Consider the following 27,867-nt stretch of genomic DNA (forward strand, 5'->3'; position numbering starts at 1 on the left):
AAGAGCTTATTGACTTCTCTGCTTTCTGCTAAACTTGCTCGCCTTTTGTTTCCCCTCCACCTTGTTCTCCCTTCCCTTCCCTCATTACTGCTGTCTCCTCCCTCCTCTCTCCACCCATCATCTCCTACCTTTGACACCCCCCCCCCCACCCTTTTGATTGGACGCCTGCCGGCATTCTCTTATACCTTGATGAAGGGCTCAAGTCCGAAATGTCGGTTCAGTATCTTTCCCTTTGCAACATGAAGGATACTGCTTGACCTGCTGAGCTTCTCCAGCATTTTGTGTTTTTACTTCAACCACTGTGTCTACAGATTTTTGTGATTTTGTGTTTTTAATTCTTATTGGAATGTTGCAGCCTTCCAATCACAATTCCTGATTTACTCCATCAAAATCTTTCATGATTTTGAAAAATCTGGAATAAAGCACCTTCAACTTACTTGCTCAGAAGAGTAAAAATTTTACAATTCAATATGATTAGTTTAAATCCTATGTCTCTGTTGGGTCCTTTTCATCCTCTTTAAGGTCTTGATGTGCTCGCAAATGTCCGTTGCCCAAATTCACACATATTTCAGATTTGCCTTTGTTCTCCAGTATTCAAAGATGTGCATTGATATAACTACTTCCATTTCTAAATTTTGAAAAATGGTCACAGTACATCCCCATTTCAATAGTGAACAGATAATCTATAGAGTGAGGACCTAGGATACCAGGACACTGGGGATAACAGCTCTGCCCTCCCTCTGTGGAAAAAAAAACATTTGATGCGACACATTCATCTGAGATGGTGGGTTAGGGCCTTGGTTTAAAGCTCAGATACAACTATCTATTATTTCAGTACTTAATTATCAGCCTATTTTGTCTTCAAGTCTCCAGGAATGCTAAGAAAGCCGTGATGTGTTATATTTTTTAAAGTTTTACAACTGGTTCTGCTTGCTCCGAGGGCTTTGATATGCACTCATATCTAAAATCATGCCTCTAATTTATCATGGGTCAGTGCCGGCATTTATCACTCCTTCCTTCTGTCTGTTTCCCCCCACCCTCCACCCCCAACCTACCCTTCTCATTACAGTTGGAAGAGAGTGCTGATAGGACCCATAGTACCAAACAGGCCATTTAGCCCTCTTGTCTGTGCCGACCATTATCTCCCTTGTCCCACTAACCTGCTCCCATTCCATAACCCTCCAGAACTCTCCCATCTATGTATCAATCCAATTTATTCTTAAAACACAAGATTGAGCCCACATCAAATGTCAACTCGTTCCACACTCGCACCACTCTCTGAGCCAGGAAGTTCCTTCAAAACCTTTCCCCTTCATCTTCAAACTATGACCTCCCATATTTATCTCCCCCAATCTAAGTGGAAAAAGCCTATTCATATCCACTCTGTCTACACCTCTCATAATCTTGTAAACCTCTATCAAATCTCCCCTCATTCTTCTTTGCTCCAAGGAATAAAGTCCTAACCTGTTTAATCTTTCCTTGTAACTCGAGTCCTGAAGATCCAGCAACATCCCAGTAAATCTTCTCTGCACTCTCAGTCTTATTGATATCTTTACTGTAGTTAGGCATCCAGAACTGCATACAATACTCCAAATTTGGCACCAATGTCTTAAACACTTCAACATAACATCCCAACTCCTATTCTCAATACTTTGATTTATAAAGGCTAAGATGCCAAAAGCTTTCTTTACAGCCCTGTCCACCTACAACACCACCTTCTGTATTCCCAGATCCCTCGGTTCCTCCGCATCCCTCAGTGCCTTATCATTAACTATGTATCTCCAACCTTGGTCACACTTCCAAAATGCATCATCTCACACTTGTCTGCATTAAACTCCATCTGCCATTTTTCCATCTTGATGAAGGGCTCTGGCCTGAAACTTCACCTATTTTCCTCGGCTGATGCTGCTCGACCTGATGAGTTGCTCCAGCAGAGGGCATTCAGCCTCAGATCCCAACACCCACTGCTTCCTGTCTGCCTCTTGTACCAACGAACACTTGCAGATCAATGTACCAGTGGCACCACTTTCCGGAACAATGCACCTGTCCCCCTCAGACTCTGACCAACAAATCTGCCGAGCAGTCAGCTGTCAAAGCCCTGCTCATTTTAAACTTCCCAAAATGCAACACCTTGCACTTGTTGAAGTTAAATTCAATCTATGTTTCCAGTTGGTCTGGATCCTACCGTAATTTTAAATAACTATCTTCAATGCCCACTTTACAATGTACCAACCATTCTGTGCACATTCACATACAAATCATTCATATAGGTATTATGGAGATCAGGTTAAAGAGATTTGAAAACTGGCAAAGACTGTATTGTATGATGTGATCTGAGTTTTATTTTCTGGCATTCTACAGATGCACCAAAATTTCTGATTTGCTGCCATCAAACAGGTTCATCAGATGCACCAACAAGTGTATAAATTAAATTCTCATAATACAAAATGAAACAGAAAAAGAGATAATAAATATAGAAAGAATGGATAAATAAATATTCACAGTTGCAATTTGTGCAAAAAGGTTTGTGTAGTATCATCTGACTAAACATCTAAAACTAGACGAAATAGCATACACACACAACACAAGAGTGCATAATAATCACATATAGAACATAGAAAATTACAGCACAGGACAGGCCCTTTGGCCCTCGTTGTTATGCCGACCCATATATTCCCCACCCCATAACTCTGTTTTCCTTTCATCCATGTGTCTGTCTAAGAGCCTCTTCAATGCCCCAATGTTTCAGCTTCCACCACCATTCCTGTCAAGGCATTCCAGACACCCACAACTCTCTGCATTAAAAAAAACATCCCTGATGTCTCCCCTTAACTTCCTTCCTATAACTTTGTTCATTTGTCCTCTGGTGTTTGCTGATCCTGCCCTTGGAAACTGGTGATGGCTGTCCACTCTACCTTTCCCTTTTATAATCTTGTAGACCTCTAGCAAGACTCCTCTCATCCTTCTATGCTCCAAAGAGGAAAGTCCCAGCTCTGCTTACCTTAACTGATAAGACATTTTCCAATCCTGGTAAATCTCATCTGCCCCCTCTCCACAACTTCCACATCCTTCCTATAATGAGGTGACAAGAACTGAACACAATTCTCGAAGTTTGGTCTTACCAAAGGTTTGTAGAGTTGCAATATGACTTTTCGATTCTTGAACTCAATCCTATTATGAATGAAGCCCAATATCCCATAGGCCTTCTTAACTGTCCTATCAACCTGTACATCAACCTTGAGGGATGCATGGATTTGGACCGCAAGTTCCCGCTGTTCATCCACACTCATAAGTAACCGACCATTAACCCTGTACTCAGTCTTCTGGTTTGTCCTTCCAAAATGCATCACCTCACACTTATCCAGATTGAACTCCATCTGCCACTTTTCTGCCCAACTCTGCATCCTGTCTATATCCACTTGTAACCTTCAACAACCTTCAGCTCCACCAACAACTCCTCCAACCTTTGTGTCATCCACAAATTTACTGTCCCATCCTTCTGCCTCTTCAACCAGGCCATGCATAAAAATCACAAAGAGCAGGGGTCCAAGAATATATACATATATACACAAAAATATTATATTAAATTATATGAATCAAATAAATATATGTCATAGATTTTAAAATTTTATTTCTATTTAGACACACGCCACGGTAACAGGCCCTTCCGGCCCTCAAACCCGTGCTGCCCAATTACACTCAATTAATCTACAACCCCTGATGCTTTTTGAAGGGTGGGAGGAAATCAGAGCACCAGGGGTACTCCCACAGAGACATGGGGAGAATATTCAAATGCCTGACAGACTGTGATGGATTCCGACCCACCGTTACAGCACCGCACTGACTGCTATGCTAACCGTGCTGCCAATCATTTGGTGTTCCCAGGGTAATTTAGCTTAGGGTAGTTCAGGGAGTTTCAAGGATCTGATAGATGTTAGGGTAAAAAGCTTTTCACCTTCTGGGCCTTCTGCTTGAGATGTAGGTGTGCAGGGCACCGTTGTTCTTTTAAAGAATGTGCTGCAAAGTCTGTCACGAATTCCAACTCAAATCCTCACAAAGAAGATGGATGATAACATCGAATGTGTCTGTGTCTCAGTTACAAGACACCAAAAAAAAAAGAATCGGACATGTTGCATGTCCTTGAAGTGCAGCATCAGCATGAGTATGACACTTAGATTTTAGCCCAAAGGGGACCCGGGCAATAGGCCAGGCTATTGGAGGGATGTCATTAAGCTACATAAGGTGAAGAAAAGATTAACTAGATGTGGCTGGGGCTGGGAGGCTTGTCCTGTCAGGGGAGCCTTAATTTCCCTGGAGTATTGGAAGGGGTGACATAAAATTATGAGGGGCACAAATCAGGGGAATAGTAACAGCCTTTTCAATTTAGAAGAATGAGGGGGAAAAACTGATTGAAGCCCATTGAATACTGAAAGGCCTGAATAGGGAGTAGTGTCGAGGATGTTTCTCTGGTGGGGGTGTCTGAATAGAGGGCACAGCCTCAAATTACAAAAACATCCCTGTGGAACAGAGATGAGGAGGAATTTCTTTACCTAGAGCATGTGGTATGTGGGTGGAAAGAAAAAGGGTGAGAACCACTCATCGAGCCAGAGATGGGAATCAGACTGGTGAACAAAACTGCTTTGATTTATATCAGGTTATTATGACAAACACAATTAATGTAAGCTATGGAATGGTGCAATATAATTAATGCCCAATCTATTCCATTCTTTAAAAATTGTGACCCAATGGTTTTCAAACTTTTTATTTCCACTCATCTACTTTAAGTGATCCCTATGCCATCAGTGCTCTGTGATTAGGAAGGGATTGCTTAAGGTAGGATGTGAGTGGGAAGGGAAGGATGAGAATCACTGCTCCAGACCCAATTGTTACTGAAATATTTAGCTTGAGAAAAATTGTCATTGGCCCAATTCCTTTGGAGTCACGAAACCGTGCACATAACGAGTCAATGAAGTATGATTGAAACAGTGGTTTTCAAACTTTTTCTTTCCACTCACATTCCACCTTAAGCAATCCCTTACAAATCACAGAGCATCTAGGGCAGGGGTAGCCAACCTTTTAATTTTTAATTTTTAATTTAGACATATAGCACAGTAACAGGCCATTTTGGCCTTTGTGACCATGGCACCCAATTAACCTACACTCCTGGTCCGTACACGTGGCCTGAAATGGCCTGTTAGCATGCTGTATGACTAAATTAAAGATTAAAAATTAAAAGGTTGGCTACCACTGATCTATAGCAATACTTAATGTGATATGTGAGTGGCAAGAAAAAGGTTGAGAACCACTGCTCTACACTTACTGTGATGCCCATTATTTAAAAGACCTTGGGACAGAAGGTAAATAAGAAAGGTTTCAAGGGATATGGGTCAACTGCAGGCACATGGGATTAGCTTGGGCAAAAACCTTGGTCTGCATGGGCGAGTTGGCTGAAGGATCTATTTCTGTGCTGTGTAAATCTGTGAAAATGAGAAGGGATGAGATTTTTTTTCTATTTGAGGTATGAAATAATTTGGGCATGTGGCCTGAGCCACAGAAAGAAACCAAAAACTGTGCACCAAGTTTCTATTGGAGACCAGAACTGCCTACGATACTGTAGTGGAATTGCAAGAGATATTCTTTGGACACTTTTGTGGAACGGGATAAACTTTCCCTATTAATCTACTTTTTGGGTAAAGTTCAAACACAAATCATGATTGCTCAGCTCATGGAATTGTTTGCTATCGCTTCAACACTGACAACAACCATGCAAAACTGCCCACTTGGCTTTTAAAGTCACTTTAAATTTGATGAATATGGAGATTCATTGGTCAGGGAAGTACAAAGTAAAAAGAAAACTCTGAACTTGTCATCTGGAGTAAATGTACAAAAGTTTATGAAACATGAATTCAAACACTGCAAGATCTTAGGCACAATAAACTAACAGAAAGTGTGACGTTGGTACTAGCTGGAGATTTTTGTGAAATGATTCCGGTGATTCCATGAGGTAAACTGAAGGCATGTATTAAAGCCAAGTAAATTTAAGAAAGTTTTTAACCATTGCACATGCAAGCACATTTGGCAGGCCATCCATCTGCAAGAAGGTTTGATTCAAATTTACTCAAATCAGGAAGTGGATAAATTAATAATATATTAACATTTTGATGAAAATCTTTGCCGAATTGTGGCATGACCTTGTGATTAGATGCAACCTGTTTTCCTGAACGTCACTCAACACTATTTGAGATACTCATGAAAGAGCAATTTTGGTACCAAAAGTTACCCAGTGCAGAATTGTTCAAACTTTCAACTCTGCACAACACTGATGAGGCCACATGTATTCCTGTTGATTGTTTAAACACTCTGTCATCACCCAGTGTGGCATCACATCATCTTGAGCTAAAAAGAGCTCCAATCCTGATATTCTGGCCTCCGGTTTCACCAGTATTCACCACAAGGTTATCAGTTCAAAAATGTCTGCCACTGTGCAAGGAAAAAAGCTTAATTCCTCAAATACCATCAATCTTTTCAATTCACTGTTCAATTTCACTTTTCTGTGAGTATTAACAAAAGGACAGTCGCGAAGGAAACAAGAAAATCTGCCAAGCTGGGGTCTAAGGCGGTGCACAAAAGCACTGGTGAAACTCAGCAGGTCAGACAGCATCCATGATGACTGAAAATTGTTGGCCTTAATCTTGAAACTCGGATGCTTTTCGGCGGGTTAGCTCTATGGTGTTTGCCCCTTTCTTGAATTTCAAGTGAAATTCATTGAATAAGAAATTCAGTGAAAGTTCATACACGAGGCCAGCTATGACAGAAAATTACACATTACACGGGCAAGGATAACATTGATTCAAGTTTGTCTTTTTAAATAAATACAATTGATTGAGGGAAATGCCCATTGTGCAAATGTGCAGGTAAAATTTCAATCTCAAATTTTGAAATGAAAATAATATGTCCAAGTAATTGCATTAATATACCTATTACATGTAATAAAATGAGCACTAATTGCCCCAGTAAGTAAACAAATATTTTAGTTTATTTTCATTTAAACAAATGCTCATTGCTTGATTGATGATTGCTACAAATTAGAAACACAGTCAAGTGAATATATGTTGATTCACTATTTGAAATCTTATTATCAAATGATGAATTGCAGTTGTGGTTTCAAGCAAGTTAAAATGAAATATTTGATTTTGCTAAATTGTACTAATTACCTGCATTTTTCACATTTCAGACTTACAGGCTCAACTGTTCCAGACTTGATTGTTAGCATGAACAATCAGATGTGGCTGCACTTACAGTCTGATGAAACCATTGGATCACTCGGATTTAAGGCTGTATATCAAGGTATGCACTTTTGCAGACAAATGAACGAATCCAGCCAGTCAGACAGCATAAAAGGGTAAAATTGAACAGTCCATATCGTGGGTCTGAACCCCTTATCAAGTATTGTTTTGCACATTGACTTCTCTTTTAGAAATGCTGATTTCTAGTGCAATATTTTAATACAAAGTCTGACAGCCATTTTCCTCCTAATGACTGTTTGCATTCCAAATAAATGGTTCTTTTGGACTGTAAATCATGTGCAATATACAAGAAACTTGTTTGTTGTTTGTGGTTCAATGGAAATGAAGGCATCCTCATCTTACAGGCATGAAACATGATTCTCTAATTATATGGTCAGCAGTTGAAAGAAATTAAGCATTACACAGCGTGAGTTTGATGAATGTGGTGAAGGCTTCGGATTAACTTTGCCATCCTATGATGGAGTCGGTCTCATCTGAGCTTGTTAGTGGAACAATGAGTGCCAGTGAACTGTTGCCATCAAGGTAGTCAGGGAAGGAAATGACTGAAGAGGGTCTTCCCTGGAAAAATCCCATTGTGTTGAACGTGCATTTCTGCCAAGGGTGTTGTTTAGGATAGGGGAAGAAACCTCATTTTACTTCAGAAGTTGCCCTTTAATTTTTCTCACAGTTTCGTAGTGCACCCTGTGGAGCCAATGCCTCCCAGCACTCGAGTTCGATCCTGACCTCAGATTCTGTCCGCTTGGAGCTCACTTGTCTTTCCTGTGGCTGTATGGGTCTCCTCCAGTGCTCCATCCCAAACATGTGTGGTTTGGTAGTTGAAGAGGGTGCTGTAAAATTGTTCTATTCACAAAAGTACTGGAGAAACTCAGGACTCCTGCACTTCTGTGCATTGCACCAGAACCCCAAGGTCGACTGGCATCCCTGCTTAATTCCGTGTGGTAATGGGTGAGTGGCAGGATCAGGAGTTGATGGGAGAGTGTGAACGATCAAAATAGGAAAAAAACGCAAGATGAATGCGTGGCTGCTGGGTCGATGGGTGAACGGCTGTTTCTGTGGTGTATTTATCCATGGCGATTGTGATTCCATAACCATTCGGAAATCCAACTCCAAATGGACTTGAATTTGTACCAATACTACATAGGAGACAGAACTTGGTCATATGCCAACTGTGATCTGGAAATTTAAAGAATATTATATATTTCCAGTAGTTTTTCCATGCTAATCCTTAATTTCACGAACTTCTAAATCCAACGACAGCTGAAATATCAGGGAATTTTACTTTGATATTTTCTATTTTCCTTTGAACAAATGAACTTAATGCAATTATTTGTCCTTGGCTATCAATGAATTGTTTTAAAATGTGCAGATGTTCATCGTTTGCAAATGTCAGGAGTAAGCAATGGATAGAATGATGTTGGACTCTGCGCATTTAACTTTTCCAAGGAGTTGTGTCTGTGAATCACTGTGGCAGTTTTAAACCATCTTCCCATTTTACAAAGTGGCATTGAGAGACCTGGATAAAACCTTGTTTGATTGCACTCATTTTATGAGGCTTTGACAGGGATAAGTTCACAAGCTTATGTTTTCAAGCTTTCTTTTGGGAATAACAGTAAAACTGTGGTCTGCTGGAACAGACGTTTTATTAATTCACTGGCAGGAGATCTTTCAAACATTTGTATTGACCTCACCAACAATACCATGAATCCTTTTTTTCTCTTCGCTATATTTCTTTGGCTATTCCAGTGTTCTGACTTAATAGGCATGTTGAAGATTGATGCAGGATCAGACTGAAATTGACTGAGTTTCATTGACTGTCCAGGAATATCCAACGCAAGTTAAATTTTCACGTTTGCCAAGAGTCCAGCCACGACTTTTCCACAATGCTTATAAAATCTTCCAACTTCTTGCATAGTTTGAATGAGAGTTTATTGTTAGATCCAAAGTACAATGTACAGATACTCACTCACTACAGCTTCCAAGGTACTTGAAACAAATGAACAATTTAAATATAATGAACACACAAGAGATCACAAAGAAAATAAAGATCATACATACAAATCAAGATAAATATTCTCTGTTGGCTAGTTTATTCCATTGTTTAATTAAAATCTAATAACTGGAGAGGCAGAGAGGGAGAAATTCCAGAGCTGCGGTCCCTGGCAGCTGAAGATTGTAATGTCAATGTGACCGCATCTTGCAGAGCTGTTTGTCTCCATTCAATTTTGCTTCACCCTGTCCTTTTGTTTGGGGGTAACATAGGTGATCATACTGCTGGCATGAGTGCGTGTCACATCAAGGGGGAGAACGGAAGAGGATGAATAGGTTTCTGCCTGTCATGCTGTGCAGAAATGGTGGTTGGCAGTGTCGGTGATAGAATAGACTGGCTTTGGAACTGCTGCACGGGAGGTTCACCAGAATGATTTTGGAAATTAAGGCATTAGCTTATGAGGAGAGATTGAAACTATAACCATTGGAGTTCAGAAGGATGAGAGAATATCTTAAGTAAACATAAAATTATGAAAGGAATGGATAAAATAGAAGCATGTGTTTTTTTCCCCCACTGGTTGATGCTACTACAAATGGGGGACAGAACCTCAAGATTCAGGGAGGTAGATTTAAGACAAGAGTTGACGAGGAACTGTTTCTCCCAGAGCGTAATGAATCTGTGGAATTCTCTGCCCAAGTAAGCAGAAGAAGCGAGCTCATTGAATGTATTTAAGACCCAGACAAATTTTTGAAGAGGGGATTTAAAAGTGATCGGGAACAGCTGGGTAGGTGAAGCTGAATCCATGGCCAAATCAGCCCTGTTTGTGTTGAACTGTGAAGCAGGCTCGATGGGCCAGACAGATAACAAACTCCTGTTCCTCTTTTTCACATACTGTGAAAACAGGATTTATGTTATTGTTGGTGGGATCAACAAACCATTTTGAGTTCTACCAATGGTTATTAAAATGGGTGTGAACATGCATATAGGGCAGAAATAGATCAGCAGGGAAGGGTTGGTGGATAAGTGAACAAAGGCAGTGAGACTTGGGGGTAGGACGCACACATTTTGAAAGGGATGGTCAGATTTGATACAGACGTCATGAGTTTTTTGGGGAGGTAACAAATGGTTGAAGAGGATAGGTCAGTGGATGTTGTCCACAAGGACTTTGGTCAGAAATTTGACAGATTATGTCATTGTATGTCGATCCAGAAAGATTGTGTTGAATTGATGATTCAGAATTGGTTTGCCCAAAGATAGAGGATAGAGAAATTATTCTGGTTGGATGCCTATGACCAGTGGTGTTTGCAAGAACTTGTGTTTGGAAACCCTCATAGATACATATAAAGAGTGAGAAGGTAGGTGGTGGGTTGGTAACTTTACAGGTGACATAAAGACTGTTGGAGCTGGAGACAGTGTGAAGGTCTATTAAAGGATGCAGTACATATCGAATAGTCACAAATATGGGCAGAGAAACTGTGGATGGTTTTAAATCAGGACAAATGTGGAATGTTGCTTAGGAGCTGAAATGTAATGTGAACTTACACAATTGATAGCTTAAAATCATTGATTTGCAGAAAAATTGTGGAGTCCAGGTCCATAGCTCCTTGAAGGGGGCCACGCAAGTAAATTTGGTGGTAAATACTGTGTATGGTATGTTTTCCTTCAGTGAATGGGGCACTGAGTTTGTAAGCAAGGAGGTCATGTCGCATATAAACTTTAGTCAGGCTGAACTTGGACTCTGTGTAATTCAGGATTCTCCATTGCAGGAAGAATGTGAAGGCTTTGGACAGGTAAAAATAGAAACTCTGGAGGAACCAGGGAGGTCTCGTATCCAACCTGAGCCCTTCTTCAAGGTATCATTACTTCCTGTGGACGCTATGAGACCGGATGAGATCCTCCAGCACTCTGTGTTTTTACTTCAATCACAGTGTCTGCAGACTTAAGTGTTTCAGGCTTTGGAAAGGGGACAGAAGAGAAGTAACAGGATGGTGCCTGGATTAGAGGAGATGAGCTCTAAGTTGGATGTTTTAGATTGTTTACCCCGGGGCTTTGGAGTGACTTGATAATGTATAGAATTATGTGGCATTGATGGCACAGATATTTAGAATCCTTCTGATGGGGTAAAAATGTCACATGCAAGAGGACATGCATTTAAATTGAGAAGGTAAGTCCACACAGAGAGTGGTGGGTGCCTGGAGCAGTGGTGGAAGCAGATACAAGAGTAGCTTTTAAGAGGCTTCTGGGTAGACACATACATTTGAAGGATATGTATCTTGTGTTAGCAGCAGAGATTTGAGAATTTATGAGAATTTCCGATGCTCAAATCCACGCTGGCCCTTTTCAATTTTATCCTGGCTGTCCAAACATTGATAGATTCCATCTCTCCAAATTCCTCATCACTGATACCAGACTAAAGGGTCTGTGGTTGTCCAGATTATCCTAATAGGTCTTTTAGATAATAGCACCTCATTTGCCATCCTTCGGTCCTCATGAACTTCTCCTGTTCTCAGCGATGAATTAAAAAATGTCTGTCAAGGCCCCAACAATTCCATTTCCGCCCTCCCACAATGTTTTGGGATGCACTTGGTCTGGATCTGAAGATGTATCCACCTTGATATCATCGACGGCTGCCAGCACCTCTTCACGACTGAAGCAGACATGCTGGGCTACCTTTAGTCATCTCCCTCACATCCCTGCCTCTCTGCTTACCCTGCTCCACACTGAACACATTGACAAAATTCATTAAAGACCTTCCCCCTATGGCTCTCTACATGGATCCTTAAGGGAGCTATTCTTTCCTTTGTAACACTTTTGATCTGAATGCATTCCATTTTTAAAATTTTCCCTTAAACTGTCTGCCAAAGCCATCTCAAAACTTCTTCAAATGCTCCTTGCTTCCCTCTTCACTATGCTCCAAAATTCCTTCTGTTCCTCAAGGGGTTTCCCAGAGTCTGTCTGGCACCTAGTACTCCAGATGTGACCACACCAGTAAGTACCCTGTAGAGTGGCAGCAGAACCTCCCTGCCCATAAATTCAGTCCATCTCTACCAATGAAGGTCAAAGTCCGATTTGCTTCCTTGATTACCTGCTGCACCTGCAACTTTATACGATCTGTCCACAAGCTCTCCCAGGTCTCTCTTCTCAACCACAGGCTGCAATCGTTCACCATTTAACTCCAAGTCCAAACTGCTATTTTTCTTTACCAAATAGATGTCCTCTCAATTCCTAATGTGGCACTCCATTTGGCAGATTTGGCATTTGGCACACTAACTTTACCTGTTGGACCTCCCTGTAGACTCTCTTGCCTCAATGCAATTTGTTTTTCCATTAGTGATATCAGCAAACTTTGATATGCCACACTTTGTTCCTTCCTCCAAATTATTTAAATTTATTATGAACAGTTGACTGTCCAGCAATGATCTCTTGGCACCACACAAACCACTGATTGTCTACCATAGAAACACCCAATTATGCCAACTCTGCCATCCATTGATTATTTAATCCTCTATCCATGATGATACATTACCCCAGCCCTGTGCACACAATTTTTTTTGTGGCACCTAATTGAATGCCTTCTGGAAATCTAAATATACTACATCCACCTGCTCTACTCTAGTCACTCCATTCGTTATATCCTCGAGGAGCTGTGTTAGTTAAACGTAACATGCCCCTCCTAGATCCATGGTAAGTCTCCAGGTTCAAATTTGTTGTAACATGAACCATGATGTTGGTATGTGAACAGTTCAAAAGGCATCTTATAAATCACAAAAGTGCAGAGTTTCCGAGCGAGATCGTTTGGGATGGAACAGAGGCAACACTTTTACTATGTTGGGATTCAGGCATCTGATAATGGCAAAATAGACTGTCCTTGAATCTGCCCAGAGTCCAGAGAATTTTGGAAAACTATCTCAAAGTTGTCAGCTAAAGCTTTGACCATTTCTTTCATTGTCCCGGGATGCATTCTGTGTGGCCCACAAGTTTGCTGTGCAGTACCTCTGGGCGATAATGACTGTCCTCACCTCCCATCTCGTTTGTTACATTACTTGTGTCTTCCACTGTGAAGACTGACCCAACATAGTTGTACAGGACCTCAGACATTTTCACATTGCCTATTATTAATTTCCCCATCTTTCCTTCACTTTCACCCCTCCTTTCTGCTTCTTCGTGATGGAAACTATCTCCTGCGTTATTCTGTGCTACTTTACTTTCATTATGTCTTCCCTTTCTTTTTTGCTGGTTTTAGTTTTTCAATCTTTTTGTTTTGTAAATCTCTTGGTCATTTGGAATGCATTAACTTTTAATTTGATGCCCTCCTCTATCTCTTGGCTGACAATCCCTACTCCTAGTGTCCTTATTTTTAATTGGAATATACTCTTGTTGAGAACCGTGTGAAATCTCTTCTCTGTAAATTCACCCCAGTCTTTAATTCAGAGGTGTGCCTGCTTTTTGCTTGTACCTTGAAGAAAGGCTCAGGCCTAAATCGTCAGAAGTCTATCTTTACCTGCTGTGGATGCTGTGAGACCGGCTGAGTTCCCCAGCAATTCGGTACTACAACCACAGCTTCTGCAGACCTTTCATGTTTCACTCTCACATCTCTTAAAAGTCCTCCACTGATCCTCAACTGTTCCACCATGCAGCCTGTGTTCCCAGGCCACGATGGGCAGCAACTTCCATATCCTGCAGGAGCCTGCTTTGTTTCGGTTTGACCCGTTTGTTTTGGATCTTGCTCCCTCACCCTTCTTCATTGCAGGAAATTCAGCTCTATATTGTGGTTACTCTTTCCAAGAGGAGCCCTAACTTTTACCTGTCTCATTCCACAGGACCAGATAGCATGCTCCCACGTGGGTTTTGTAATATGTTGCTCAAGAACATTACCATAGATGATGGGGTTATATTACATTTTATATTAGATATAAATATGTTTTTAAAGGAGATAGATTATGAGGGGTTTAGTGTGTAGGTCATTTCACAAACAGTTACACTTCACAAAAGAGATCTCATTTAAAATGCAAGAGCTTGGCTCAAGCTGGACATTCAAGCACTGGTGATTTTGCAAAAACAATATAATTGCTTTGCTAAAGAATTTTAAAAGCAGGTGCAAATGGAAGAGTCCAGGCTCAAGAGGCTGATAAGATCTTTCAAAGATTGGGTCTGGAGCCTTGGGAGTTGTGTGGTTTTGCTAGCCGCGAGGGAGAAAAACATGTGATCCTTTGGAGAGAGAGAGAGAGAGAGAGAAACTTCAAGTCTGGAATGGCTTTTGAGGCTGCAACATGGCAAGCTTGGGTTGAAAACCCCATTTTGAAGGTGGGTTGTGAGTTTTGAATTCAGCTTGTTGAAAAGCCCTTGTAGTCCTTACAAGAAACGGTTGGCTCAAGTGTTTCTCTTGAAATAAGGAAAACAAGAGGAACTCTGCGGCAACCTGGAAGAAGAGGTGATCATTTGGAAAACCGTGATGGGGCAAGGGTCTTCGGCAAGACACTGAAGGGGCTGATGGAAGCAAATCAGTTTGTGTGTGTCCGATGAGCAACAGATCTCTCTCTGAAACCAGCAAGTGGCTTCCTGAGCGGTAACCATTTACCTTTAAGTATCAGAGTCTGGTGAACATTCGTAAATGTTGAATTCTGTACACAGTATGAGAATTGCCTGATACCGGTGAACTTGGAGGAGTGAGAAGTGAGATTGGTTTGTGAATCAAAGATCTTTCCAAACATAGACACATTACACGCTTAGAATTAGAAGCGGATTAAGTTAAGTTCATAGTAATAAGTTAAAGTTTGATCCTGTTTTTATATTTAAAGAAAATTAAAAGTAACCATTTAAGTAACCATTTGTCTTGGTGATTTACTATTGCTTCTGGGTCTTGGTGCTCGTTACACATTCGATGTTAGAATACTGTAAAATGTGGTGATGGAGATGGGGAGATATCAGATTACTGTAAAAGGTGGTGATGGAGAGGGGGAGATATCAGATTACTGTAAAAGGTGGCGATGGATAGGGGGAGATATTAGATTACTGTAAAAGGTGGTGATGGAGAGGGGAAGATATTGATGGTTGGTGTAGGGCTGAAAGACCTGCTATCTTTTCATGACTCGGTGTCTCTAAAATCTGAAGGGCAAAACAGCACAATTGAATCAGTGAGGATGCACTTGAGGTCATGAGGGTGAAGGTGGAGTCAGCTTAGCTCTCCATGCTGACCGAATTGGTGTTGTGGGCTAATCCCATTTCCCTGCACAATCTCCATATCCTTTTCAACCCTTCCTATCCATATATCTGTCCAAATGTCTTTTGACCTTGTAATTATACACATTTCATGCACTTTCTCTGGAAGCTCATTCCAGACACAGGATCCTCTCACAATTAAAGTACTGCTTCCCAGGTCCCTGTGAAATCTCTCCTCTCTCACCTCAAACCTATGTGTGATCTAAAATCATCATCTTCTTTGGAAATAGACTGTGAGTATTCACTTTATCCATGCTCCTCATGATTTTACAAACCTGCATACGGTCACCCATCACTCAAGGGTCCCAGCCTCTTCTAAGTAGACTCTGATAGCTCAGTGGTTAGAGCACTGGGCTTATAAACCAGAGGCTGCAAGTTTGTTTCTCGCTGGGGTCTCATTTCTGAGAGAGGCGCTGGACAAAATGGTAACTCTCTGTCTTACAGTAGACAAAGTTAAAGAATTTCATGTGTGTTGCATTCTAAAAGTAGAATTACATGACGATAATGGAATCTTAACCTTTACCTCTCCCCCTAACTCAACCCTTCCAGTCCTGGCAACATCCTGGTGAATCTCCACTGAACCCCTTCCAGCTTATTAACATTCTTACTTTTCCTGGGGCAACTAGAATCAGAATCAGAATTTATTGTCAAGGACCAGTCATGAAATTCAATGTTTGCAGCAGTATCATGGAGCAAACATTCATATTATAACCATTTTTCAACATTACTATAAAAAAAATAAAAATAATAGAGCACAAAAAGTAAGGCCGTCTCTGTGGTTCATTGATTATTCAGGAATCTGACTGCAGTGGGGAAGAAGCTGTCCTTGTGCCACTACGTGTTCATCCTTAGGTTCCTGTACCTCCTTCACGATGGCAACAGTGTGAAGAAGGCATGTCCAAGGTGGTGAGGGTCCTTGAACGTGGACGCTGCTTTCTTAAAACACCGCCTCTTGTCGATGTCTTTGAGGGAGTGGAGACTGGTGCCTGTGCTGGCCGAGTTCATAACTCTCTGTAGCATTTTTCTGTCCTCCATACCAGAGAGTAATGCAACCAGTCAGAATGCTCTCCATGATACACATTTAGAATTTTGTAAGAATCTTTTGTGACATACTAAGCCTTCTCAAACTTCTCACGATGTGTAGCCGCTGGTGAGCCGCCTTCTTCATTACATCAACATGGAGTCCTCGGGACAGATCCTCAGAGATGTTCACGCAGGAACTTGAAGCTCTTAATCCTTTCCACTGCTGACCCCTTGATGAGGATTGGGTCAGGTTCTCCAGATTTCCAATTACTAAAGGGCACAATCATCTCCTTGGTTTGAGAACGTGGTGTACAAGGTCGTTGCAGTGACACCAATCACCTTGTTGATCAATCTCCCTCCTGTACGCCTCCTCATTGCTGTCTGTAATTCTGCTGATGACCTTGTTGCCGTTGGCAAATTTGTAGATGGCATTTGAATTGTGCCTTACAGCCATGGTTGTATTGTGACAATCAACACTGGCTCACCTAAAGAATGTGTTCTTAATCAGTGAGGAGGAGAATCAAACTGGCTGTGCTCTTCTGATGAGGAAGTCAAGGATCGAGTTGCAGAGGCCCAGGTTTTGGAGCTTGTTGACTTGCACTGAGGGGCCATTGGAGCTGAAAGCTGAGCTGCAGTCGATGAAGAGTAGCCTGATTTACGTGCTGATGTGGTCTCGGTGATTGAGGACTGAGTGGAGAGCCAGTGTGATTGCATCTGCTGTGGAGCAATTGTGGCAGTATCCGAATTGGAGGGGGTTCAAGTCTTTACTTAGCTGCGAGTTAATTCTGGCCATGACCGACCTCTCAAAGCACTCCATCACAGTAGATGTGAGTGATATTGGACAAGAGTCATTGAGGCAGCTCACTCCACACTTCTTGGGCACCTGGACGATTGATATGCCCTTTAAGCAGTTGGGAACCTGCACATTCCTCTTTTGAATTTGTCCACCTCTCTGAGATTAACCCTGTGCTGCAAAGTCTAAAATTCTTGCCTGCTTATTATCTCCACACAGCTTAGGCCCCCAAGTCCTGAGCTTCATCTAAAGACTTTGCAAAATTCATTGTTCGACCCTGCCCTTGTCCTTTGTGATTGGGCACGTTTTCAAGATATGAAACAATCAATTAGTATCATTCACTGTTAACTGATCATGGATTCACTATAATGAGAGATTTTGCAAAGAGTCCAATTTTTGAAATGCAATCCCAATTCATGCCTCTGTTCGAAAATATCTGGGATATTTCCTGCTCAGATCAAATCCAATCTGGGATTTTTTACCTTTCTACAAAGTACACTTGAATTCATATCACTGTTCCAGCGACTGCACTAAATTATATCTCTTTATTTTGCATCAAAGTAATAATTATTCCAGACTGTAAGAGATATTTTAGAGGTCATGGAGTCTCATTAGCAAAGATTGCATTTTAAATGCTTTCAGATACATCACTTAGATTATGTAGATGAGACCACCCAGATTTCATCTGAGTGAGCAGTTCTCTTGTGATTTGCTGTTATTCAATTTGAAGTAAAATAAACCAATTGAGAACTCAGAATAAGAGAACACAATCACAATGCGTTTTGACATTCAGCGATTGTTGGTAAGAAGAATCGGAAACGTTGGGGATGTAACTCAATTTTTTCTGCATTGACACTTCACCATCAAGAAGGTGCTTTCATTTGTCAGATGCTCTGAAGTTGCAGGTAGAAAGCTTTGCTTTTAATGATAAACCCCTTCAAACCACACTCGCTTCTTTGTAGATCAACACCCAGAATCTAAATTTTGAATTTAAATTTAATTTAAAAAAAAAATTGGACAGTACAGTCTAGCCTTTTGGCCCATGAGTCTGTGCTACCCAATTTACACCCCATTAACCCGCATCCCCGGTACGTTTCAAATGGTGGGAGGAAACCAGAGCCCCCAGAGACAACCCACGCAGACATGGGTAGAACGCATAAACTCCTATCAAACAGTGCGGGATTCGAACCCCAGTCCCGATCGCTTGCGCTGTAACAGCACTGTGCTAACTGCTATGGGGGGGGGGGGGGGGGGTTGGCTAATCTCTTCCACAGTGATTACTGGAACGTAAATTATTTTTTCCTATCATCCAACTTTTACACCAGTGTCAGTTGGTCCATGTTCCAGCATCAGCTTTTCCAGCAATTTTTGTAGCAGTAACTAAAAAACACAGGCGGGCTCACACCTGCTGGGCATGCTGGGACAAATTGGCTGCAGGTCACCCTCAAATGCTCTTTTTTTGGGGTGAATGCAAGAGATCAAAAGAGGATTGAGAAATGGGAAGGTGAATCCAAAGGAGAGTGCCAGGAGCGGACGAGCATCACATTTTAGGCAAGGGTGCGAACAAACAGAGGAGTGAACGAGGAAATTTTCGGAGTTTTGTTGGAATGGTAAAAGTCAGGTTGATGTTGTTGTGGCAGGATTGACTATTTCAGACATGAAGCTGGAAGCACCTTGGGCAGGGAGAAATAGATAAGAGTACATTCTTCCACTTGAGAGAATGGGATTTGGGTCTTGCATCCCAACTTTGCATTTACAATTTAATAAAACAGCAGTGCTGGGAAATGGAGCACCTTCCAATTTTTTCCATGTTCTAATTCAACAAAAGACAACTATTGTCTTTCACCTTGGGACATTGATGATTGTTTGAGGTTCTTTCACTGCTCATTATTCCAAAGTCAGGACCTCTTTGACATCAGTATCGAAACAACCAACTTAATTTATGCAAATCATTGACTGACCTCTCTGGAACCTGAACAAGGCTTTCAGATTGGATTCTATGGCATCCTCAGAACCAATGTAGAAACGTAACCAAAGACACTCAGGATAGAATGGTTGGCTTAGCAGAGAGCAGAACGTTACTTTAGAGCCCAATGATTTGGGTTCGAACCCATCACTGTCAGCAAGGAGTTTGTTTTTACGTTCTCCCTACGTCCGTGTGGATTTCCTCCTGTGTTCCAAAAATGTACGAGGTTGGTAGGTCTAATTAGGTGGCATAGATAAATGCGGTGTATTTCCGAATTTTTAAAAAAACTATGAATTTTTTTAACCTTTGTACCATTTTAATGAAAACATATGGGGCTGGAAGCTTAATCGGCCACATGGATGTATTTGGATGGCACAAGGACCTGTTACTCTGTTATATCTCTGAATTAAAATTCAATCTTTAAATTAAAAAAAATGAATTAAACATTGAATTACCTGAAAGAATCTTTGAGGTCAGAGATTGATTTTCTAGATGCACAAAAAGAATAGGAAATCTTTCAGAAAACCATGTTAAATGAAAAAAAAATCACAGGTTCCTTTGGTGAAAGCATTTGAGATTTGACAGCCAACTATTGCCTTCAAGATTAAACTTCAACTCCATTGACTCTTTGATTTAATAAAAATAACTATCTCCAGTAAAACATATGGCTTAGAAGAGTTCAGTCTCACAGTGGTTAAAAAAAATCAAAGATCTAACATGCTACAGAATGACAGAATATGTTGCGATGACCCATTATTTGATTTTTACACATAACTTTTGAATTATGATTTTGAGGAGCCGAGTTTCTTCATTATCAATGAGCTAAAAGTGTGAACATCCTTAGCTTTATGATGTTCTGCCCAACTGTGTACATATTGTAAATAACTATGGACTAAATCTCACAATACAATCCATATTTAAGCCAACTGATGACAGCATTGATCTTCAAAATAGTCTATGCTTTGATGGTTGGAAAAGGGAACCGTGGTTGATGAAACAGGTCAGGAAACAAGGCAAGAGGAAGAAGGAAGCATATATTAGAGCATGAAGGGCTCAGGAGGAGTATGTGGTAGCAAGGAAGGAGCTTAAGAAATTACTTAAGAGAGGTTGAAGGGGGCACGAGAAGGCCTTGGCCTGTAGGATTTAAGGAGAAGCCCAAGGTGTTCTATGCATATGTGAAGGACAGAAGGATGACGAGAATCAAGGTGGGGCCGTTAAAGGATAAAGGAGGCAACATGTGTCTGGAGGCAGAGGAGGATGGGGAGGTCCTCAATAAATACTTTGCATCAGTATTCACAAGAGAAAAAGGACCTAGATCAAGGTGAGACCGAAATTCAACAGGCCATCAATTCTCTCCTGCTGTGTTATCCATGTCTATTATATGCTCTTGGCTGCTGCCCTGTGCTCTTCTCCTTTTTTTCGGTGCCTGTCTATCTTTAGTTCATACATCGACAGAGACTCAGACCTGAAACATTGGTTCCATATTGTTGGCTCCTCTGGGTGCTGCAGGACCTGCTGAGTTTCTCCCGCATTTTTGTGTTTTAATGACATTCGCAGCATCTGCAGACTTTCTTGCTTCAATCAGATATAACCTGGAAACACCTAGATGAAGTTAGCATTGCTATTGTCTGGTCACACAGATTGAATCAGGCATGATCCTTTACAGCACACACCAATCACAGCCAACATGAGGCAGAAGCTTTGCTCCCTGTGCCAGAAAAATATAGACACATCAAGTATTCTGGATATTAAATTGTAGTGCTGTAGCGGCAGCTACATACATACATCACTGAGATTCTTTTTCCTGTGGACGAGGCAGATGTACCACTAATTGGTAGTGCAAAAAAAATGTAAACAGCGTTAAACGTAAACAAATAAAGAACTGAAAACAGATAACAAATGTGAACAAACCGACTGTGCAATACAGAGAGAATTAAAAAGAAAATCAATGAAGTACACAAGTAGGTGTCCTTAAATGAGCCTCTGATTGAATTTGTTGTTGAGTTTGATGGTGGAAGTTGAGCAGCCGTTCCTGAACCTGTTGGTGCGAGTCTTGTGGCACCGATACGTCTTTCCTGATGGCAGCAGCGAGAACAGAGCCTGTGCTGGGTGGTGTGGGTCTTTGACGATTGATGACAAATTTGTCCCTTTGAACAAACACACACTGTGGTGCGATCAATAACCACAAGCAGACATGAAGCGAGTGATTAAAGCCTTTAATATCGAGAAACATCAGGCACGTCTCTACGTGCTGCTGGCCTGGATCCAAAGCTGATATGGAGGGAGGAGACTAGGGCTATCCGCCATTATTGAGAATCTATGGGGAGGAGTTACAGGGTCAGAGGCAGGCCAGCCTGTACAGTCTAGTGCTCCACCACATTCACCCCTCCTTTTTAGATAAAGTCCAGCGGGGTAAAGTGGGACAGTGTCCATTGTTACTGGTCGTGCAGTCTTTAATAGTTCACAAACTCAGCTGTTCCGGTGGCTTTAACTGCTACTGCAATCATTGCAGTACCAGTTGCGTCATTGGCTCCTGCTGGACGGTGACATGTATGGTGAGATGAATGTCCAGGTGCTGAACTGTGTTCATCCGAATGGGTTCCGGGGGCTGTGGGGGAGTTGGTGGTTCAGTTCATGGCTGTAGGGGTGGTGGGGAGTGGGAGGCCAGAGGGAAAGTGGTGGTGGGTTCAAGTGGTCATTTGTCTAGTCACTGACAAGGTCTTCTGGGTGCACCTCCTCTGCTTGGGCCCCTGCTCGAGCCAGGTCCCGGATAGACATCGTGACTTCCCGCCCATCCGGGTACTGAACATGGGCAACTAGGGGCTTCAAATGCAGGAGGTGCACTTCCTTGACCAGCTGGTCCGCCTTGTGAGTCTTCATGTGTCTGCAGAGAGGTTCCAACCCTGGGGTCATCAGCCAGATTGGCAGCATAGTTCCCGACATCAAACTCCTAGGGAAGGAAACCAGTTTTTCATGTGGGGTGGCATTCATTACATTACAGAGTAGGGACGTGGTGGTGTGTACTGCCTCTGGAAGGACCTCACCACTGGGAGATGGGCATCCCTTTTCACTTGAGGGCCAAGAGGCTTGCCCTCCAGATCATGCCATTTTCCCTTTCCACATGCTCATTTTCATCGGGGTGGAGGGGGGAGTTGTAGCTGGTTGTTCTCCTTGTGGCTATATCCCTGGAAAGAAAGTATTGATGCAATTCCTCACTCATGAATGAGGACCACCGATTACTGTGAATTTAACTGGTGTGTTCAAACAAGGTGAAGAGGTTGTGGAAACCTTTAAGGCTTTTATGGTCATATCCGGGCAGGGAATGGTGAATGGGAAACATGAATACTCATGCACAATATTTAGGAAGTACATATTCCAATTCATGAAGGGGAGGGACGCTTGAAATCTATAATGAGACATGCTCCACCATGTACCGCAGTATTGCTAGACGTGAGGTGTGGAACATGCACTTTTTCTGGTTGTATGTTCAGATCAGGGCTTTAGCAGGTTCCTCCTGGTTATGGCCCCAGATGGTGACATTATCCAAGAACAGATATGTGGCTTTTAACTTATTGTCATCCACCATGAGGTCCATCTCGTGTTGGAACACTGATACCCCATTTGAGAGGCCAAATGGGACCCTCAAGGAATGCTGGAGGTGGTTGTTGCCCTTGAGCAACATGTTTGATGGCTCTCCAGGTGGATCGGGATCTCGTGATGGTGGAGAAGACTCGGTACTGGGCGATCTTATTCACTACGTCAGCTATGCAGGGGAGGGGGCAGGTGTCCAATAAGGTGAACCAGTTGATGACTATCCAGTACTTCTCCCCACTCTTAACCACCAAAATGTGCCCTCCAGGGGCTGTTACTAGGCTCAATAATGCCCTCTGCTAGCAGTCGCCCCACTTTAGCTTTTATAAACTCCCGCCCCGGGGCTGTATCACCAACATTTGTTGCAGTCTGGGGTGAGGTTCTGGAATGGGGAGAAGGGGGAAGAGGGACCTGGAGGGTGTCCAAACCGAACGATCCCCAATAAAATGTTATGGAGTCCAGAGGACCCCAAAAACTATAAGCAATAGATATGCATCAGAACACAGGGTTACTTAAACAAAAGTAGTTTTTAATTATAATTGAATGAGAAAGCAGAATTAAACTTTAACTTATTACTTAATCTACTTACTTAACCTACCTAACCTACTTAATCCCCCCTCTAATACTAAGCGTAGGTGTGTGTAATATTTAAGATTAGAAAAGTTCTTTGGATAACAGTCCAATCTCACTGGTTGCAGGTAATTCTTGTACTGTGCACAGAAGTTAACATTAATAAAGTTCATCAGGCTTTGGTGTTTAACAAGCAGATGGTTACCACTCAGGAAGGTTCTTGCTGGTTTTGAGAGAGAGATTCCATTTCTAGGACATACGCAACTGATTCCTTCTCAATTAGTCTTGCTAACTAAACTTGCCCCCTTCAAGATTCTTTCAGGTCACCTTTCAGACAACCAGTCTTTTCCTTCAACCAGGCAGCCTTCTAAAGTTTGCCAGCATGTCCTTCTGGAACTCATTTCTGTGACTCTCCTCTCTGTTTCACTCCCTCCCTCTCTGAGAGAAAAACTGTTCTGATCGTGCCTACAAAAATCACATGCTCTCCCAGGCAAGCTTTTGCCATTGCTACTTTGTTGCCTCCTGCAAAAAGCATTCTGCATAAGCCCTGCAAAAATTCTGTTTTAAAATGTTTGTGTGCAACCTGCTCTAGCAATTCCTCCCAAGCCACCAAGGAGGTCAGGTGCCCTGGATTGTGTTCCTGCATCTGATTGGTCGCATGAGGAAGGAAGGGCAGACCCTCCAGGAACTGATTATTACTGACCATGAGTGGAGGGTGGGGCCCGTTAAACTTCATCAGCACACTCTTAAGCCAGCACTGGAAATCCATCCCCAGTATGACTGGCACACAGAAATGGGGCATCACTTTGTGCCCCTTACAGTTAGGGTCAGGGTGCAGCACCCATAGATTTCTGTGGAGTGGGATTTGGATGCTAGAGCTACCTTACACTTTGAAGGGGAAATTGCAAAGGAATAGTGTTGGATCATGCCCAGGTGTATAAATCTTTCAGTGCTCCCCATGTTGAACAGGTGACCATTTACATCTATGCCCATTATAGAGTGCATCAGTTGATGTGATCTGTTCTGGTCCAGCATGACGGAGGTCAGAGTTAGCTCGTGGTTGGAGTCGCTGCTGCTGTAGTATCCAGATGGCTGCCTCCAAGATGACCACCCTTGAGATCGCAAAGATGGCCACCCCCTTGTATTGCACATGGTAAAGTCTGGAAGAGATGCCGGATGTGACATCATCAAGTGTTGCCTTCCTCCTTTTCCTGCTGTTTGGTTCTCTGCTGCCGGAAGTGAGTCGATCTAAAATGCCGACACGGGTCGGGGTTAGAATGGCACACCTCAGTGTAGTGCCCCTTCCTCCTGCAGTTTGAATGGGCCAAGCTACAGACAGTATTTCCCTGGGTGCTTGGTCTGGCTGCAGTAGTTGCATCTCGTGTGCTCGGCAGCAGCAGTCAGGGTCCCTGAGTCTTAAGATGGCGGCGCCCGTGCTCCCCACATGGTAGCTGCATGGCTTGCAATGTAAGCCTGAGCATTTGTCTGGGTTGCTTCCAGCAATCAAGCCATCAGCATGACTTCCTGTAGGGCCTTTGTGTCATTGTACTTTTCACAGTCCCATATTATTTAGTAAGCTCTGTGGCCCACTGATGAAAAGAGAAGGTCGTACTTGTCTATGTCTGCGGAGATCTCGTGATGTCTCATGTAGACCTTTAAGCAGTGCAGCCACACTGCAATGTCACCTGGATCCCTTCATCTCTAATGCCCAATCAGCTTCTTGCTGATCTGAGAGTTTCAAATCCAACTGCCTGAGTTACCTGACTCCAATTGCGAGGTGTAGCCTTCAGATAAAATCCCTGTTGTGCCATACTTCATCACCACCCCAGGCAATACATTCCAGGCACCCACCATTCTCTGAATAAAAAGACTAACCTCTACATTTCCTTTAACTTTCCACCACTCACCTCTGATATTTGCCATCATCTCCCTGGGAAAAAGATACTGGCTCTCCAGCCCTATAATCTTATATACATCTATCAAGTCACCTCGCAGCCTTCATCACTCCATCAAACTTAATGGAAGTCTCTGAATCCCTGGGGTCGGTCTCCAGCTTCTCCACTCGAATCATCTTGTACATGGCAAGTATTCTGGATATTAAATTGTAGTGCTGTAGCGGCAGCTACACCTGCTCCTGAAAGAACACACACAACCAGACGGGTTGAGCTCAGTGAGCAGACTAGTTTATTGCAGGCTGCTGGGCCTTACTTATACTCCCAGCCCGGACTTGGCTGAGAACCGCGCTGGAGGGCACTGACATCATCCAGACATCTCGTGGTCCCCCAGTGTGGGCTTCTGAGCCCTGTTCTGGAAGGAAGGGAACACCCCTGATGGTGCTATTTTAGCTAGCTGCCCCACCACGTGGCTTTCAAGCACGGTCGGTTTACCTGCCTACTGGTGAGCCACCACAGCGCGATCAATAACCACAAACAAACATGAAGTGAGTGACTAAAGGCTCTAATATCCAGAAATGTTGGGCATGTATCTACATGCTGCTGGCCCAGATCCAAGGCTGGTATGGAGGGAGAACACTAGAGCTACCAGCCTTTATGAGGAATCTACGGGGAGGAGTTACAGGTTCAGAGGTGGGCCAGCCTGAACAATCTAGTGAGGTCACACCTGCACTACTGTGTTCCACCACACGCACACAAACAAATTTTTCACCATTTGAAAAGCACACTGTTTTTCTGTGTTGTGCTCCGAAGTAGAACACAGAAGATCACAGTACAGTACAGGCTCTACAAACCATGATTTTGTGCTGACATATGTAAACCTGTTCCACTATAATCTATTTTCCCCTGCCCCCCATCTGTAACTATCTAATTTTTAAATTGATGTGCCTATCTAAGTGTTTTGAATGTCCCTGTAAAAAAAAACTAGTTATGAATTTCCTACTCACTACTGCATGTATAGTGTGGAACTTCGCTCGATAGTTCTGTCTCCAGACTGCTGATCTGAAGTGAATTAATATCACCCTGTGTCACGTTCATGAAAAAAAAAAATGTCACCTGGATCCCTTCAGCTCTAATGCCCAATCAGCTTCTTGCTGATCTGAGAGTTTCAAATCCAACTGCCTGAGTTACCTGACTCCAATTGCGAGGTGTAGCCTTCAGATAAAATCCTTGTTGTGCCATACTTCATCACCACCCCAGGCAATACATTCCAGGCACCCACCATTCTCTGAATAAAAAAAAGACTAACCTCTACATTTCCTTTAACTTTCCATCACTCACCTCTGATATTTGCCATCATCTCCCTGGGAAAAAGACTCCTGCCCTATAATCTTATATACATCTATCAAGTCACCTCGCAGCCTTCATCACTCCAAAAAGAAAAGCCCTAGGTCTATCAACCTTGCTTCATATGACATGTCCTCCAATCCAGGCAATATCATTGTAAATCTGTGCACCCTCTATAATGCATCAAAGCATCTACATCCTTCCAGTAATGAGGTGACCAGAACTGAACACAATTCTTCATGTCGAATACAATAATCTATGAAAGAGATGTCTTCACTTTTATCCACCATAACTTCCATCTGCCACATTCTTTACACTCTTGACACCAATTTTTTTTAATTTAAATTTAGAGATACAGCATGGTAACAGGCCATTTTGGCCCATGTATCCATGCCACTCAATTTACATGTCATTAACCTACACCCCCAGTGCATTTCGAATGATGGGAGGAAACTGGAGTCCCTGGGGCAGAACCCACGCAGACACGTGGAGAACGTACAAACTCCTTATAGACAGAGGGGGATTCCAACCCTGGTCCCGATCGCTGGCACTGTAAAGACGTTGACTAACTGCTATGCCAATTGTGCCACTCAGTCAGTGTCAGCTCCAAAATAAAATGTCATTCCTTGCCAATTCATTGATAGGATACTGAGTAAGTGAGACCTGAGCATTGGAAATAAAACTTAGCAATATCAAGCTACTTTGAAAATACAATTAAAAAATGACTCCATGATAATAAAATAATAGATTTGCATTAGATTTAGAAACCAATTACTTGTGTAAAATTTATCATTCATTAAGCAACTCAATTATCGTTTTATGTTGAAACAAAATTATCTGCTATTCTCACTTCCCAAGTAATGTTCAGAAGTTATTTCCTCGACTAATTAGAATTGTAACACCAGAGTAGATCAAATTGCTTTTCAATAAAATTTTGATCTGTTTGTCATTATTTTAAAACTGTTGAAACCATAATTTTAAGCAGTGTTCTGAGCCAGTATTTCATGGAAGTGAGGTCCATTCAGAATCCTTGAGCCCTCATTCAAACTGAATGCAACACAATCTGCAGATGCCGGAGTGCACAAAAGTGCTGGAGAAACTCAGCAAATCACACAGCATCCATGAGGAAATTGGCATTTCGGGACAAATCTCTTCTTCACGGCATCTGAGCC

The 27,867-nt window shown here is 42.3% G+C and overlaps 1 protein-coding gene across 1 annotated transcript in view; it reads left to right on the forward strand.

Moving 5' to 3' along the window:
* Positions 1-27,867, forward strand: part of LOC138736174 (CUB and sushi domain-containing protein 1-like) — a 2,349,200-nt gene that overhangs the window by 1,512,674 nt on the left and 808,659 nt on the right. Inside the window, exon 13 of the mRNA XM_069885244.1 lies at positions 7,235-7,347. Coding sequence (XP_069741345.1) covers positions 7,235-7,347 — 113 coding nt within the window. The remainder of the gene's footprint in view (positions 1-7,234; positions 7,348-27,867) is intronic.

This window comes from Narcine bancroftii, chromosome 6 (assembly GCF_036971445.1).
Source record: "Narcine bancroftii isolate sNarBan1 chromosome 6, sNarBan1.hap1, whole genome shotgun sequence".
NCBI classification, from domain to species: domain Eukaryota; kingdom Metazoa; phylum Chordata; class Chondrichthyes; order Torpediniformes; family Narcinidae; genus Narcine; species Narcine bancroftii.